This window comes from Amia ocellicauda, chromosome 2, assembly GCF_036373705.1.
Source record: "Amia ocellicauda isolate fAmiCal2 chromosome 2, fAmiCal2.hap1, whole genome shotgun sequence".
In the NCBI taxonomy this organism is placed as follows: Eukaryota; Metazoa; Chordata; class Actinopteri; order Amiiformes; family Amiidae; genus Amia; species Amia ocellicauda.
In genome coordinates, this window is record NC_089851.1 from 5,490,610 (window position 1) to 5,509,297 (window position 18,688).

At 38.4% G+C, this 18,688-nt stretch overlaps 1 protein-coding gene across 1 annotated transcript in view; it reads right to left on the bottom strand.

Annotated features, from left to right (window-relative positions):
• LOC136712267 (sodium channel protein type 1 subunit alpha-like) overlaps positions 1-18,688 on the bottom strand; it is a 31,208-nt gene that overhangs the window by 1,727 nt on the left and 10,793 nt on the right. Inside the window, exon 2 of the mRNA XM_066688729.1 lies at positions 1,993-2,299. Coding sequence (XP_066544826.1) covers positions 1,993-2,259 — 267 coding nt within the window. The 5' untranslated portion in view covers positions 2,260-2,299. The remainder of the gene's footprint in view (positions 1-1,992; positions 2,300-18,688) is intronic.

The window sequence follows — 18,688 nt, forward strand, 5'->3', positions numbered from 1 at the left end:
CTAAGTGAGAGGTTCAAGGGTTAAAATATGACATCAGGCGTGAACAGGAAACTAGGGATTTCCGAGAACACATCTACATGGAATTAACCACATGCTTAATGAGAGCCATGGCAGGGCAGCTAATTGATCAAGTAGTGTGCTTTATAAACCAGGGTTAATGACTGTGTGCACAGAATTCATCTCAACTGATGCTAATAACATTATCAGAGAGAACTCAACTGCTGTCTGCTTATGTTTCTGATGATAAATCATTCATTTCGATGTCGTTATTTGGAATACGGCAAAAAACACATTCATCTTCTTAAAATCCTTACATAGAGCATCTGTTTAGTAAATAATAAAAACTGTAAAAACAGTCCGTTTTTAAAATGTCTAGCTTTAAAAAGGTTAAAGTCTGGGATGATTCCAGTTACTACAACATATCAAAGGATGCACACTACCTTAAACAAGTTTACATGCTAGCAGGAAGCAATAAAGTATCTGAGATTGTGAGACAAAAATGTTTTCCTTTGTGTCGTAAATCTTATTTTGGGTGGCATTACACAAATGCATCTCATCACAAATGGGGCATTGATGTAAGTGAGCGTCTTGCCTATTCATTCTTTTTTGTCATAATGTAATTGCATTAATTCATTTTGTAGTATCTGCTCGACAGGTTAATGGATACAAGTCAGATATACAAAAGGAGGGGAAATTTCAATTTTTCGATGATGTCTGCATGACACACAGCCATCTCTTGGGGAAGCTTTTTACCTCAACCTATTTCCAGAGAAGATGGGAACCTCCTGACAAACTCCCATCTCCCATGCCCTGTGGTGATCTAATCCAATCCAGAGATGCCATGTCAGTGTCACAGAGGACGTTTATTAAATTGACAAATGTTTTGGGGGCTGGACAGTCAATTCAGCATAGACAATGCATGATAAATCATGAAAACAAACAAAAAAAGGCTTCTCTGGGCTTCTCAGAGTGATGATGAAAGCATCTTGCCGTATGCTGTGTTTAATTTAAACCATACACTAAACATACAAACAGCATAGAATTTAGCTGGAGGTATTGGGAGGTTATCAAAGTTAAAACACTAAGGGCAAAGTAAACACATTAATCATACCTTTCCAGTACAGAACATATTACAGTACAATCTGCAGCACTAACTAAATCCCCTCAACAAACACATTACCATTAATTGCCAACCTCCACTGGAATGATCTGCTAACATGCAGACTAATATAAGGGAAAGACTATTCAGCTAAGTGTGGATTACCGAGTCGACCAGGCAGCCTACAGACACAATGACATGATCCTACTCAAAGGGACTGGAGCACGATAATCCATAACAGAGCGATATCTGGCCACACACGAGGCCGGCGATTTGAACAGCTCCTCTGAGACCAGCGGTTCTCTCACTAGAAAAATGGATTTTGCCATATAAACGTTTAAGAGCAGTGTTACAAGCAGGCTGCTAAATGGTAGCATCTACTGGGCTGAAGAGAAGGGTGTAATGGGTTGTGCGCTCTGGTAGACACCGGAATTTAAAACCAAGGCCTCTGGTGCATTTAAAACAATTTCACAGCTCTTCTACACAATGTCAGTGAAAATCGCATTTTGCTTTGATATGGAATTTCATTCTTGTTAAAAAAAAATACAGTTAAATATGAAAAAACGAAATCCAACCGATGTAAAAATGCTCTACTTGCTCAGGAGACTGAGGAAAGTTTGAACAAAATTCATCTGATGCGATTTTTAGTTCCCTCATGATTTTTACAACCACTTACTGACTTACTGATTGGTTTCTTAGAAGTTTTGAAATGGTCAATAAAGGTAGTGAACAAAACAGCCAAGTCAATGACATCGTCTTTTTATGCAGCCTGTCTCAAATCTTAGAAAAACCCAGATAGATAAGACTGGAGCCATAAAATAAAACATTCAAAACACAACACACACACAGATCAAAAGACACAACACTTTAATGGCCAGGAGCAGCAGTCTTACCTTCTGGTTGTTGTAGTAGGAGTCAAAATCGTCCAGAGGCACGCCAACGAGTTCGGAAGGAATGTCGCCGAAGATGCGCGGCAGCTGCTTGCCGGCCTCGAGGTCGGCCCGTGGCTTCGGCAGCTCCACGTCGCCCAGATCCTCTCTGTACTCCTGCTTCGCGTTCCTGGCCTGCTCCTCGGCAATCCGGTTCTCGATAGCAGCCAGGGATTCACGAGTGAACCGGCGCAAGCTGTCAGGACCCGGTGGTAACAACATGGTTGCCATCTTTTCATCCTGATTCTTCTGTCCCAGTGGTTACTTACAGCTGCAAAGTGCGAGAGAAGAAAGACGTGAGAAGGAGGCAGCTGAACAGTCCAGACTCGTCTCTTCCACGTCCCAAAGCGAGACAGTTCTGTCCCATGGAGAGACACCATACATTCTGTGTTCTGCGGGTCAATGTTTCAATTTGACGTTGGTGAAAGTGTTAGGGGAAAAGCATCATTTTTTTGTAAAGTGAATATAAACCAATCCTTCAATCAAATAATATAATTAAAAAAATATATATATTGGATGCTTGAATGACATAGTTTTCATACTTATTTTATTATTATTATTATTATTATTATTATTATTATTATTATTATTATTATTATTATTATTTATTGTGTAGCAGACGCCCTTGTCCAGGGGTATTTATTCCCATGCATATGTTGTAATGGTTATGACCGATCGATAAGTTGCATGTTCTAAATCATATTTATTCCAGTGACAAATTTACAATTTGTAAAATGCAAAGCAAATCCCACTTTTCATTTAGAGATATTCACATCTGTCAAGATTAGGAAGTGTTACATGTTACATGTTATTTATGAATAAGGTGCCTCTCTAACTTAGTTAAACTTAAATCCAATAAGCCAGAAAGTGTGTGCATACATGCTACTTCCTGGATGCAATGTGATCATCCAAATGGAATTGTTGACACCTTTCCAAGTTATTCCAGAATGACCTGAAATTGTGTTTGATTGCTCTCCTGTCAATTAATAAAACCAGCACTTACTCAATACATGTTCCAGTATGTATTCAATGTTTTTTTTAATGCCTGTACCGTGTGAAAACATGAAAGATAAACGCTGCAATATATTTGTAATGTTAGACATCTAGAGTGCAGTCATAGCCTACTACATTAACGTATCAAACGCTGAGCCGCACTGGTGCTGTAAAAGTATGTCCTGGTTATTATAACGCATTACATGTTGGCATTGGCATTCTTAAACAGTTTATCTATCTCTCCTAAATCTTTTTGTCATAAGGAAAAGACGAGCACACACATGTTATAAGCCAAAGAAAGAATGTCTGACAATCCTGTGCATTTTCAGAAAGTCTCCCAATGAAAAGGGTAATTATGCAAAATTTGAATTATGCACAATTTAGGCACAAAATCTATTTCAAAATCCTGGATTAATCTTGTTTTTACATGTGTAGTTTCTTGTAAATAATATTGCTTACTGTTCTCATGACTGTACATCATTGTACATGTACATTTAAATGTTAAAGCTTGCACTTTTTGCATGTATCCGTGAATGTGATGTAGTATTCATTCCTTTTAAATTAACAGAAACACCAACACGCTTCGGTGAGATTTCTTTCTTCTGTCAGGCAGTAATATGTGTCAATGGAAATTATAAGCTTATTTTAATTCAAAGTTCATTCATTGGACAGCTGGGGAAGTCAATATATATTAAAACAAATTTAAAAAGTTCAGCAATACATGTATTCTGAAGTGCATTTAACTGGCCTAGCATTTGAGAAATATGTGTCTAGTGAGGTCGGATCCCACTAGACATAAATAAAGGGCATCACATTTTTGCAGTCAAACAAAGGTTTAGGAAAAAGAAAGAAATACAGCTCAGTGATGATCTGATCTGCAGTGTCAGGGTTACTTCAGGACAACTTATTCCCTCATGACGCCCTGCAACTGAAGTCAACTCACCCGAGCAGCTTCCAGAGAAAGCCCTGTTCAAAAGCACGAGTTCAGATGGACTGTCCACTCACTAGAGGTTGTAGCAAAATATGTTCCAGACTACAAATAAACCTTTCCATGTGTTATATAAATGTGTCTGCTACCTAACCATTTATGCAGCAAATGAGATGGAATGAAATATGAATTTAATCTCAGGTGTTTTTCCTGCGGTAGTTTGTAAGATAACTGAAAATTGGGGATATCTTACAATTCTGTGGGAAAATCTAAAAAACATTACAATTCATAAGAAACAAGAATCTCTGAAGTTAATATCCCCATTCCATCCATTAAGTATCAGAGAGAACTGGAAAATTCCTACAAATATCATTGAAGCAAAGAAGAAATGATCCCAACCTTTGCTTAGAAAAATAATGAATGTAATACTGGAGTATATAAGTCTGCTTTTAACACTATATAATCTGTATAATTATAGGGAAAATATCCAACTTCTTACATGACCTATCCTTATTATAAATTATAAATGTGCAATATACTGTATATTTTCAGTATCTTACTTCAAAGCAAATTCAAGTTAATTGATCCTTAATCGTGCCAGTTAAAAAGGAAATAAAAGACATCTACGGTTCTCTTAAAGCTTGTGTATTATAATGAGACCTTACACACTTTAATTAAGTTTAACCGTTCGTTCTCTGTGCAGCTGAACCTGTTACTCTTACATTTCAGAAATGCAGGACTTCATACTGAGCTTGTAGCTAATTTGTTAAAGCCCTTCCTGCTTTTCAAGTTTCCATCTGAATCCCTGATTTAAAATGAATCACATAAGAGTTTTCACTGCGTTACGTGCTTTAGGTTTTGTTGCAGGAACAATTCTACACCTTCACAGCATTGAAAGCAGTTTCCCCAATACCTTTTCACTTTTATGTGTTTAATGTATTTTGTTATGATTCACTTGAAAACATTAAAAATACAACCCATTTAATGATATCCAGTTGTTCCTTTCAAATCACACAATGGTGTGGACCAAAACACAAAAATGTAGCCTAGGTTACCCGACAACTGGGAGGACAAAAAATGTCAGTTTTTTTTGTGTGAAATAAACAGCCACCACCAAGTCTGGGAAAGGTTATTTATGATAGCTGTGTGGGTCAGTTTTCATTTTTAAGGGGTCAATCTAGCAATTTTTAAGCAATAAAACTAGTCTTCAAATCACTGCGTTAGCCGTCACAAAGCAGCCCGCTGAAAAAAAAAAAAAACACAATGTTGGCACGAGAAACACAGACAATTTGAATAATCAAACAGCAGAGATTAAAAACACACAAGCTGTTTCAGGATTTGGTGGCGTCTGGCAAAGACATTTCTCTGCAAGCTGCACACATGAAAATATATTGTATTCTTCCGTTTTTAGGAACAGGGGTCTTCAACAGTCAACCAGACAGAAGGAGGTGATTACAGAGTCCAATCAGAGTCCAGTTACAAGATTAATAATCTGTCTGGTTTATCATACAGAAATACAATCGAAGAGTAATGAGAATATTTGTAATATTTGTTTGAATTAATTGGCAATGGGGAGTAAATCTCGGAGGAAAGACATATCTAATATTCTCAAGGTGGTTGTTTTGGTGCAAGGAATATCCTTAATACAACCATATTGAAGGTCTCTCATCAATAAGTGTTAATCATAAATATGTCCTTTGGTTTTGGATGCTGATGCCTGTTTTTGTGTTTGTTTGCTTGTTTACTTTTTTTGTTAAACTGGCATTTTATCTGTACAAATGCATCACGTTGAAAATAAAATGACCCTGATAAGTCTAGTGAACCACCACTGTATGATTCATTTTGATTCAATTGATTTATGTGTTTCATTGTCTGCATAAAATACATGGTAACCTATTAACTCCAAAGATTTATTTTCTATTTTTGGGGGGGAATACTAAGGGCGCTTTCACACCTAATTCACATGCAGATAATTCCAATAGTGGTTCACTTGCTAACAAATGTTAAATTCAGTTTAGGTTCAGTTGTTTCAGACTAGCAATGCTTTATCGAGTGAGTTTATTTAAAATTGCAGTATAAATCAGAAACAAAATGCTGAATTCAATACATCATGCCATGGGCAGCGAGTGCAGAGAAGAGAGCAGGAGTGGGTTCATGAAACTTGGTTTAGTTTTAAACTTGAGCTACAGAATGTGAAGTTTATGAAGTACATTTGCAGAAATAGTCGACGTGCATTATCTCAGTCTTACCAGAGCTGAACTGAAACATAGGTCAGCATCAGGCATTTTGAGTATCATCAATTCCCAAGTGGGCATGTAATAGGTCATTGTGTACTAGAGCCTGTTACTGTGGCATTGTTCCCCCGAGAGCACAAACCTTTATTAAAAAAACAAGGATGTGCAAAGCTCACTCCCCTATAGTTCATCCAACAACCAATTGGAAACAGGACTGCTGAACAAATCTCTAAGATGACATTAGATAATGTAGCGTCGGATTACCAAAGCCAGATATACAAGAAGGTGAATTTTGCTGAAGAGAGAATCTTCCTATAAGCATGCTGATATTTTTCGCAGACCAGACAATAAACTGTTAAACCACAAAACTGCCCATGCACAGCTATGCTCTTGAATAGAATCACTGCACGAGGGGATATAGCCCAGTTTTAGTCAAAGTAAGCATTACCTCCACTCTAGGAGACTAAGCAAAGGGGAGATGATCAAATTGACTCTGTAAACTGATAGGATTAACTTTACTGATTACTGAATTACTGAATTTGATAATGCGCTTAGTCCTTAAAATGGACTACAGTAATTGTGATTCAAATATGACAATCTGATGACCAGAAACAGTCAGACAGTCAGATTGAAACTAAATACCACATTTAGTTTATTCCTGTGCTTTTAAGATGAGATTCTGACATGGTGGATACAAGTATAAGAGGAAACATCATGAACATCAAAGCCTGCAAAAAGCAAGTTGCAACATTATAGGGAGGGCATACAATGACAAATAACTAGGCATTACACATTCACATTATATTAACCAGAATACAAACCTCCAAGGCCAAGAGGACAAAACCGGTACAACAGACCAAATATCCAGGTCAGATACCTTTGGGCTTGCATTTTGGAGTGGAACACAATTATTGTGCCATTTCACGATTTCAGAGAAAATCAGAAAGTCATACAAAGTGGCATTTGTGCAAATGCCTAGGTATGCATCTTACAAACTACAGAGAGAGTCGAAATTGTAAGACAGACTTTGCAATTGATAAAGACTACAAAAATGCAACGGAGTACTTCAAAGCTTTTATGTAACACGCATAATGACAAGGCCAAAGAAGCCCAGCAACCAGAAAGATTCTGCCGCAGATATGCAAGTAAGAGAGTAACTGATTTTCAAAAGCTTCCCATAAGCTTCGACACACAACAGAGAATCTTTTAAGCCAGCGTTAAGCATTTAAATTCCAGTCAAGCCTTGGATGGAAAAAAGCAGGGACACTAATCGACACAAAAAAGAAATACAGTTAGGTGCATAAATATTTGGACAGTGACACAATTGTCATCATTTTGGCTCTGTACACCACCACAATGGATTTGAAAGAAAACAATCAAGATTTGCTTTAAGTGTAGACTTTCATCTTTAATTTGAGGGTAGTTACATCCAAATTGGGTGAACGGTGTAGGAATTACACCCATTGTTATAGGTGGTCCCCCCAATTTTAGGGGCTCAAAAGTATTTTGACAAACTAACATAATCATGAATTAAATTGCGAGTTTCAATACTTGGTTGCAAATCCTCTGCAGTCAATGACTGCCTGAAGTCTGGAACCCATAGACATCACCAGATGCTGGGTTTCTTCCCTGGTGATGCTCTGCCAGACCTGCACTGCAGCTGTCTTTAGTTCCTGCTTGTTCTTCTGGTGTTTTGCCTTCATTGTTTCCTTTTAAATCCATTGTGGTGGCGTACAGAGCTAAAATGATGATAGTTGAGTCACTGTCCAAATATTTATGCAGCTAACTATATGAAGCAGGGAAAATGTAATATTAAATTAAAATAAAACACTGACATAATTGCAAAATAAATAAGGTGTTATAATGATTTGATAATAATACATATTTCAAAAGAAACAAACAAACCAACCAACAAAGGGTTTTCTGTGAAGCACAGGTGTACAATAATAATAATCATAATAATAATTTTAGGAACATTTCAGCCTTGACCTGTTCACACAATGTGCAGATGCCCCCCTGTGCTGAAGGGACAACCATGGGAAAAGTAGTCCCTGAAGGCAGCAGGAGCATTTAAAGCAAACCTTTGTAGTGCAGCTGGAGGGAGAAATTAATCAATATGGGGCTTGTGAGTTAATATAGCTTCCTTCTCTACTAAGAGGTATGTATCTAAACTTGTGCACAATGGCTTTTGCACCAGTCAAGCACAGAGACTTGTGGTCAATTCACTCCCTCAACACGCAGATGACCATAACAGCTTTAACATTTTTCAACAATCTGTCAATGATGTTATTAAGTGCAATAAACCTTCTTCTTCATTCTAAACTCTTTCATCCCCCCCAAAAAACTTTTATTTGACCTCAGTCTTTAAACGCCGATGTGTCGACTTGTAAATCTTGTAAATTTATGAAGTGTGTGCAAATGTGAACAATTATGAAAAATATACAATTTGCTAATAATGTGCAATTAAATGTTGGTGATTGCTGGTTAGTATCTGGTTAGTAACACTAAATCAATACTTTATTGATCTAAAGTGTTAGTGTGTATTGAAACAAACTAGAAAAACTGCAGATTTGATACAGCAACAGAGCACACGTTGACCTTTATATAATCTATGTGTCCCTGTTTTTTCATTCTTAGTCTGTTGCCTGTCCCACCTTGTGTGACCTACCTACCTATTTAATATTGCTGAATGTATAACTAATTCCTGACTTGAAATGTAGTTTCTGAACAAAAGGCTGATTAGAATAAACTGTACGGGGTTTGAAAAACAAAACTGATTTTTGTAATAACTGTTCAATCTTTTTATAAGATTATGCCTTTTATCTTGGGATCTACATGGTGTTTTACAACAACAACCACATCATTTAAAAGCTACAACATCCTGTTACATGTAACCAGAAAAACTGGATATAAAGTAACCACACTCTTCCAGTAAGTCTCTCACTAAAGAAATACATGAGGGGTATAAATGTGGATAAATTACCAATCCCTTGGTAGGAGACAATCCAAATCAATGTTTGACTCTGTGGGTAAAGTGAACAAGCTTAATCTTCTTAGGAAGTAATACTTCTCTTTGCTGCTGTACACGAGGGCAGTGCATTAGCAAAACGTACCACATTGGGAGGGTTATACAAGGAAATTAGTCTCTTTGATCTATTTATGATATCAAAGAACAATCACATAGGGCAAATGTATGATTGGGTTTCGTACAAAATGTTTTCCCATGCTGAGGAGAGGAAAGACAACAACATCACGCTTTGACAGACATACCGGGAATTGTGTTATGATCCTATTAGAAGTACATGCCGCCAAAAACATATTGTAACGTAAAGCTGACAATGTATTTGCTCGTAATTAAACTCCACTGGAACCAGCAAGGTTAAAGAAGCATTTCACTAAGCTTGCCGTCGAAGTAATTTAGCGTTATATGTGCAGCAGGTCAGACTGAGAGCATGCCACACGTGCAGCGCAGCAATTAGTAATTAATTTGGAGATTAAAATTTAAGTGCTGCCACAGCTGTGAGGCACAAAGGATACTACAGATCGTTTGGGGTTACCAGTAGACCATCTACATACTGTTTTCATTTTCAGTGCTCATGAAGAGGAGAAATGGAAAATCCTCACTGTGAATAGTACACTTTTAAAGGGCAAGCAAATGCAGCATACAAGCAATCATCAGCCACTATTTATTTGATGCACCTCTTTTATATAATCACATTGGACAGTGTCTGAACGGGGCTTCTATTTGTTTCCATGTCAACGTGCCAATTTATGTATTTTTTCCGAATTGCGATTGAAATTTCTGAAGCTACAACAGCAGAAAAACACACTGATGGGGAAGCAGTAAGAAGTTTGCCTTTTTAGCATAGTTATCAGCTTTACTGTTACACGTGACACTATTATGTTTTGATGTGCCTTTGTCACTTTTGATTGCATATTTGTTTTCCTTCCCTACATCTATTGATTCATCTTTATATGTATATCTGAATTGAATAGTGGTTATTGATAATTTTTTTGCAGTTATTTTATTTACTTACTAATTTATTAATAATTTACTTACTAATTTACTGTACTGATTTCCTTGCACAAGTAATTTTCCAAATGTCACTTTTTTGTTATTAAGGCTGTGTGTTATTTATAAATGAATGGTTGGGGAACAGGATCAAGGCCCATGCTTATGCACTGTTTCATTGACACTGGTGTATGGGGTTTAAAGCTACGACTAATATAAACCGCAAGCATTACACTTTCGCTGTCTGTTTCTCATTATCCCTCCAGGCCAGCCTCGATGCCTTGCTCTCCATAATACGACAGCTACTTCGAAGTAAAACATTCACAAGTAGTGCTCCTGTCATAGAAAATCTTGATATGCTTTCTTAGTTTCCCTGTGTGAAAAATAAAACCTTTTGCATTCCACTAAATGTCACCACTGAAATTCTTAGGGTCAAAATATCTACTATCAATAGCCGTGAAAAGTAATTTAAGGCAGAGATTCTGTACGCATAAACTCATCATTCATTGTAACGAGCAGAGGTCTGTCTCAGCACACCCTGCAGACGGGACTTTTCTTGAAAATGTCCTGTTGGTGAAGAACCGAGGTACGGAGTCAGCTGCAGTTGTTCAAGCTGTACCTGAATTTTTCACTTCGACAGGGTGGTCGTTTCCATTCTGCCCACCAGCGCATGTTTCAAGTGCTTTCTTGCCTGTGTCAGCTTTCTGTTATTCAGCTGTCGCTTTCTAAGTAGGGCAGCCATAGTTCGCTGTAGATAGATTATCAGCCAGCAGCAAGAACTGACCTGCAAGCTTCAGGGGTGTCATTTCAGTTGCTCACACACAACAGTTGAAAGCAATTAAATACTATCAATAAGATATCTGGATCCGTGAGCCGGCCATCCCAGACTCTGATATTATTAGACCCCTGTCACATTCTGCAATCGAAATTACCAGGCCAGCAAGGAGACTTTCTGCAGTTGCTTAGGACGGACAGCTTCGTACCACACCTGCTGTGTGGGCCAAGGGGTTATGTCAACCCTAATGTAAACTATAGTCCGACTAATTGAGTGTATACTCTGAGCAGGTCACTTTATTCCTCGTTTCGCCGGTTTAAAATTTTAGATTACGTCCTGAGAAAAGAAACGACTGAAAGTGTTAAAATCCCTATAAACCCCTACAGATGCCTGTACTTTCTGAGCTTAAGTATGCTGAGTATGCTAAGCAGTATTGCTGCCATTGTAGCTTCCCATCGCCTGTAATTGGAGGAATTGATAATAATATCGAAACTGTCCATCTGGCAGTTTTTCATTTTTTTCCTAATCTGTTTAAACAAATAAAAAAGACAGATGTCTGCCATTTTGTTCTTTGTCTCTTCAGGGCAGGGACCATGTGGCAGCTTAACTGAGTTTAGAGGCCATTGATCTGTCAACATGTAATCCCAAAAAGTTATTGTGTCAATTATACAAAAATCAAATATGTTTATAGAACAAAACACCCAGTCAAGCTGTGAATACCTGTTCATGGGGTCCTTCAATACACGGTTGGACAAAATACTGACCACCCGAAATGAAATTAATCAGATCAACTGGACAGCCTCGTCTCGATTGTAACCTTTCTTCCAATCGCCTCTTTTCATAGCATCGTTATGAGTTTAGTTATGAAGACTGATATCCATCCAGGAAAACAAAACGGTGTCCATGTACAGTGGGGGAAAAAAGTATTTGATCCCCTGCTGATTTTGTACGTTTGCCCACTGACAAAGAAATGATCAGTCTATAATTTTAATGGTAGGTGTATTTTAACAGTGAGAGACAGAATAACAACAAAAAAATCCAGAAAAACACATTTAAAAAAAGTTATAAATTGATTTGCATGTTAATGAGGGAAATAAGTATTTGACCCCTTCGACTTAGTACTTGGTGGCAAAAACCCTTGTTGGCAATCACAGAGGTCAGACGTTTCTTGTAGTTGGCCACCAGGTTTGCACACATCTCAGGAGGGATTTTGTCCCACTCCTCTTTGCAGATCCTCTCCAAGTCATTAAGGTTTCGAGGCTGACGTTTGGCAACTCGAACCTTCAGCTCCCTCCACAGATTTTCTATGGGATTAAGGTCTGGAGACTGGCTAGGCCACTCCAGGACCTTAATGTGATTCTTCTTGAGCCACTCCTTTGTTGCCTTGGCTGTGTGTTTTGGGTCATTGTCATGCTGGAATACCCATCCACGACCCATTTTCAATGCCCTGGCTGAGGGAAGGAGGTTCTCACCCAAGATTTGACGGTACATGGCCCCGTCCATCGTCCCTTTGATGCGGTGTAGTTGTCCTGTCCCCTTAGCAGAAAAACACCCCCAAAGCATAATGTTTCCACCTCCATGTTTGACGGTGGGGATGGTGTTCTTGGGGTCATTCCTCCTCCTCCAAACACGGCGAGTTGAGTTGATGCCAAAGAGCTCGATTTTGGTCTCATCTGACCACAACACTTTCAACCAGTTCTCCTCTGAATCATTCAGATGTTCATTGGCAAACTTCAGGCCTGTACATGTGCTTTCTTGAGCAGGGGGACCTTGCGGACGCTGCAGGATTTCACTCCTTCACGGCGTAGTGTGTTACCAATTGTTTTCTTGGTGACTATGGTCCCAGCTGCCTTGAGATCATTAACAAGATCCTCCCGTGTAGTTCTGGGCTGATTCCTCACCGTTCTCATGATCATTGAAACTCCACGAGGTGAGATCTTGCATGGAGCCCCAGACCGAGGGAGACTGACAGTTATTTTGTATTTCTTCCATGTGCGAATAATCGCACCAACTGTTGTCACCTTCTCACCAAGGTGCTTGGCGATGGTCTTGTAGCCCATTCCAGCCTTGTGTAGGTCTACAATCTTGTCCCTGACATCCTTGGACAGCTCTTTGGTCTTGGCCATGGTGGAGAGTTTGGAATCTGATTGATTGATTGCTTCTGTGGACAGGTGTCTTTTATACAGGTAACGAGCTGAGATTAGGAGCACTCCCTTTAAGAGAGTGCTCCTAATCTCAGCTCGTTACCTGTATAAAAGACACCTGGGAGCCAGAAATCTTGCTGATTGATAGGGGATCAAATACTTATTTCCCTCATTAACATGCAAATCAATTTATAACTTTTTTGAAATGCGTTTTTCTGGATTGTTTTGCTGTTATTCTGTCTCTCACTGTTAAAATACACCTACCATTAAAATTATAGACTGATCATTTCTTTGTCAGTGGGCAAACGTACAAAATCAGCAGGGGATCAAATACTTTTTTCCCTCACTGTATAATTCGATATTAAAAGCAACCGACACAGAAGAAGTGAAATGGCCGTTAAAATCACTGGAATGTTTTGTACATACCTTACAAGTGTGTTTTATTGGATTACACTATCCAGAACACTCTCTTGTCATTTCTTTCATTCCTTCTGGTAGCATGTAGTGGGACGGCAGGACATTACACTGGGAAGACTTAGCAGTAGGAAAACATGGAAGCAACTGGCTAATCCTCGACAGTGATTTTTCTTTCACCCAAGAAGGCTCTGGAATACGCCAGCCTGCGTGCCAGAGCGCTGCAGGCCACTGTCCCCGCTTAATATGCATGTCAAAACTTGGATGGCTATCAAGCCCCCAGCATGCCAGTCAAAAGGTACTTTGTGCAAATGACTGCGCCAACTGTTCATTTCGGGGAGATGACAAAGATTAAGTATACTTTCCGTTTTCCTCATTACAATGGATGTTACCTTATTGTGAGTAAAAATAGAGCAGTAATGGCATTATTAGACATGAAATCATTCAAAAATAATGATATTGGATACGCTTTTCAGGTGGTCTTCCTTCATACAGTAGCAGTAAGATCAGAAGTGCCAAGTTTAGACCTCTATTCGTATAAGTCTGTTTACCTTTTAGTATATAGTGTATCATGAAGTGCCTTGTCAGTACAAAGTGAAATGCTGTAAATGTTGTGATATTTACAAGAACAACAAAGCTCCAGCAATAATTACACAAGATAAAAATCCAAATAAAAGCATGCACAGGAAATCTACATATTGCTGAGACACAACCCATTTGCCTTTTATTCAAAGCAAAGAGAACAAACTTCACAGACTTAAAGATCAGCCCGTCTCATGTGAATTTGCATGGTTTTTTATTAAAGGTAACTTGGGTTTAGAACTACGAGAGCTCTTTTTAGAATATTCCATTTCAATAGAAAATCAAGAAGAAAACAAAAGTGATAACTTGATTGCAATAAAGTATAATCACAATCACTTTGTCAAGCCATTTTAAACACTGCTTCTTCTAAATACTGCATAGTATGTCTGACTAAATACTATGTATAAAGCAGGGTCCTACTCATCATGTATGTTATGTCAATTTGAGAGGGTATTTAATGCCAAAGAGTATTCCTTTCACATTGAATGAATCCTTGGGAAGCAGGAAGATCTATTTTAAATAGAGTTAACGTCTCTTGATGTTTCCCTGAGATGTCCTTTCAGACTTAAATCAATTTCTGTAATGTACACTGAGGAATTCTAATTTTAATTGGTCGTGTTGAACAGATTATTGCATTTGAAAACACGGCAGCACTTATTTTAATACTCAGATTGCTGTGCTTTTGCATTACATAAATGACTGTCAGTAAACCTGCTGAATATCTCACAGCATTTCCTGATCAAATGAATACAGGCCAACATAGATCGAATATGCATAATTAACCAGCACTCCCAGTCAGATAGGAAAGGGAGAGGAGACATATCAGATTTGTGTTAGACAGTCAACTAGAAATGTAGTTAACATAACTAAACATTGACATAACTAGTCAGAAGCACTGTCTTTCATAATTTTTAGTTGATGGACCTACCCATACCGGATTTTGGGCAAGTGGTGTTCAAATTATTGTTTAGTTCGTTTATGTAGCAGGTACAAATACAATCAAACTATATTCACAGTTAACCCATTAACTAGAAAACCAAAATAACATTAAAGCAGTTTATTTAATGTTTAAAGTTTGACGACAATTATGAAAAGTACTCATTCAAAAAGCAAAGATCAGCCACGATCTTACCCAAGAGCGATAGAAATGAACAGGGTATTAAGTCAATGAGATGTGTTGTTATACCCCGACGATACCATGGAATTATGACAAATCCACACCAAAATAATCACTTTGATGAAGGCAGTGTAGTGATGACCTATATTACAGCTGAATAGACAATCCTTCCAGGTCAAACTGTATACGTTTTTTATTTTTCTCCTTGATATTACTTTCAATACACTACAACTGTAAAACGAATATTAAATCAAGAAGAGATAAGCAGAACTCTTTCTTTTGTATATGCATAAAGCCTAAAGGTAACACACAGGCTGGGATGAGTCTCTCTCTAATGCAGTCTGGCTCCTCTGAATGCAAGGGTTGAGGTTTGATTGGAGCTGGCAAGTGCATTCCTGGAAAACTGGTACAACACTGAGCTAAACACAGCACTGTACCTTCACAGATGCTCCTGCTAACATTGCCTCAGCAAACATCGCCCATACATCACCTCACATGAAAGACATTACTGTTCAAGGGGCAGTAATTAGGGCTAACAATAGCTTGTGTGGTTAATAATGTCGGACAATGTTATCAATATTGTTTGTGTGTGACGTACCATCAAGCATTTGAATTGGAGTTTGCAGGTGGTAGGTGGGTCGAGTTTTTGATTTTATTTTGTATTGCACCAGGAGAGGAATGTGGAGAAGAGAATATAATCAAAAAAGCAGAATCGCTCCGTAATTTTGCAGAGTGCTACTTTAAGCCCCGTTGTATGTTTAGCCTGGTGCAAAATACTCCTACTCTTTTTAATTTTAAAAAGTGGGTCATTTCTTTAGTTACAATGTCAGCTTGATCTACAAATAAATTTAAACAAGCACGTTAACCTCTATTTTAGTTGATACCGTCAGGAACTACTCGCAGAGGCCAGATACGGGTAGAACGGACACATGTGTGCTGTTTTTCGTTGTCGTGAAAAACAAAAAAAAAAGCTCTTTCAAATGCCCGTTCCAGGATCCTAATAGATTAAAATCATAACAATGTGTTTAAGCTTCTGGGGAAACATTGCGGTCATGCAACCACTGGGCAAACACTGCAGAAGGCGTGTCGTGTGCAAGAGGAATATATTACACAAAATCCAAAGTAGAAATTTAATTTTAGTAGAATTAAATGTAATTACTTCATGTCCCTTTTCATTAAAGGCAGATCTGTCTTTCTTTAAACAATTATTACTATAACTGTTTAAATAAAGCCAGATATAAGGCACAAGACTGCCCAAGGGGGGGAATAAATCATGCAGCTCCATCAGTGAACACTTCCTTCCAAACAGCAGATTATATGCGTCTGAATATGCGAATCGAGAGGTCATGCTGACCCACAGAGCACCCTTCAGAAATTCACACTGGGAAGGATCTCTTTGACAACCAAGTTCACTATTTTCCAATAATCACTTCCAGAAATAGTATAAATCGTGCAGATTCGTTTAACTCAAATTCAGTTTGCTCCACCATGTCTTTAGAGTCTCAGAGAGCTGACAGATGACACTGGATTTAGCAGCGTTGTACAATTATACAGGCCGCCCGGGAGTTTGACCTGTGGCTACGACCTATTGACTGTGCTGGTGAGAAGTCCAAGTAACATTGACCACAAGACACTTGACGCCTTATTATCTCTCCTGTCATTAAAGTATCAATCGAAAAAAGAAAGTAAGGTTCTACTATATTAATATATTTCAATATATCCCCTTTATTAGGTATATATATATTTAAATATGAGGAAATATATGATATACAGATAGGCAGACAAATATATATTATTCTCCTCCTCCCTCACACTAATACAGACACAGTCATTAGCTAACAGACAAAGTTGTCTTTATCGGAGCGATTGATATAACCCTATTTGATTTCATTAACATGTTGCCGCTAGTAAAATGCTTGCGATTAAAATAAAAAATAAATGAAATCGCCTCCTACGTAATAAATATCTAATGGTACGATAATGTGTCTCTTAAGTGTCAGGGCAGGATGATTCATTGTGATGAAGCCGGGAATCAATAGGGCTCAAGCAACAAGTGACACGCTGGCGGCAGGATTTATTGTATTAACCTTTGACTGGGATCGTCGGGTATTTCAGTGTCTCCAAGCAGGGAGTGGTGTGTGTGTGTGTATTCGTGCTTTTCGCCGATGTCCCAAGACAGTGCACTTGTGGTTTCCTCAAGGCCCTTTTTGAGGAGTTAAGTGGAAGATCAGAGCACTCTCTCATTTTCTATGGAGTCTCATTGATCCTTATGTATCTGTAGCCACTGTCGCACTAAAATACATACTCTGAGATGCTATATATGTGTACAAACTGACCCTGCCTCCACTCAGCCCCTCAGAAGACCCCCCACGCAATACCACCACTCATATGAAGCCATGCAAATACTTTATTGTCATGGCTGTGGTCCATAGACGTAGCTCCTGGTTTTGGACTGGGAAATACATTATGTTCGCAGCTTTTATGCAACAAATGAAGACATCACAATGGGCATGATTTTTAAGTGTTCAGTCAGTTCAAAAGACAACAACGGTGTGGGAATGTGGAAGAGAACAAGTGAATGAGCTTTGTGCTTCAAACCACTCTCTGACTCATACGCTTTAGCATATAGCGAGACCATATTTTTAGACATCCTAGTCACTTTCTAAAGTGCTCTGCTTTTATCATTGCTTATCTCACAAAAAGAGAGAACGAGAAAAAAACAGCAACACGCTGAACCTTTCATGTCACACTCCGTTTCATTCAAAGCGTACATTAATAGAGATCAACTATGCGGATAATATATTGACTGGGAAGCATAAGAGCTTTTTAACTGTCGTTTGGGCCTCTTGAACAACAGACCCGGAGTCGCCGCATGGGGGTTAACAAATCAGGGTAATAATATCGGATGATCATTTGTAGAAGTTTTAAAATGCAATGTCTCAATAAAACAATTCAGAGGTATGAGGGTGGGTTGGGGGGATCCATAAATGATATTGTTGTCTGTTTAGTCCATTTCAGAATATAGAAAAGTCAGATTAATAGTTCAAGGATCAATCGCTCTTTAAATGACAGTCCAAGTGCTTTGCAGCCCAAGAGCCTTACAGATGTTTAAATGATGGGGAGTCGAACACAAAAACTCCCCATCTTTCATATGTTCATTACAAATCTGTGACAGTAACGCTGATCTTTATCAAACCATCATATGTTACACAACCCTCTCAGCCTAGCAGAAGAAGGGGAAGCTCTTTGCCACTATACGTCTATTGGCTTTCTAAATAAGTGTTAAAAGATATTTCTAAAGACTGGGAACCATCTCATTAGGAGCGTTTAAGCAGGTAATTTGTTCGGTTAGGTCTGTAAGAGATTATTCTGAATATAAACCTTAACACCTTGCTGCTTTCAGTCGCTAGGAATTGGCCACTCCTGATTTAATGACAAAAACTGTGTACTTGCTAAACCTA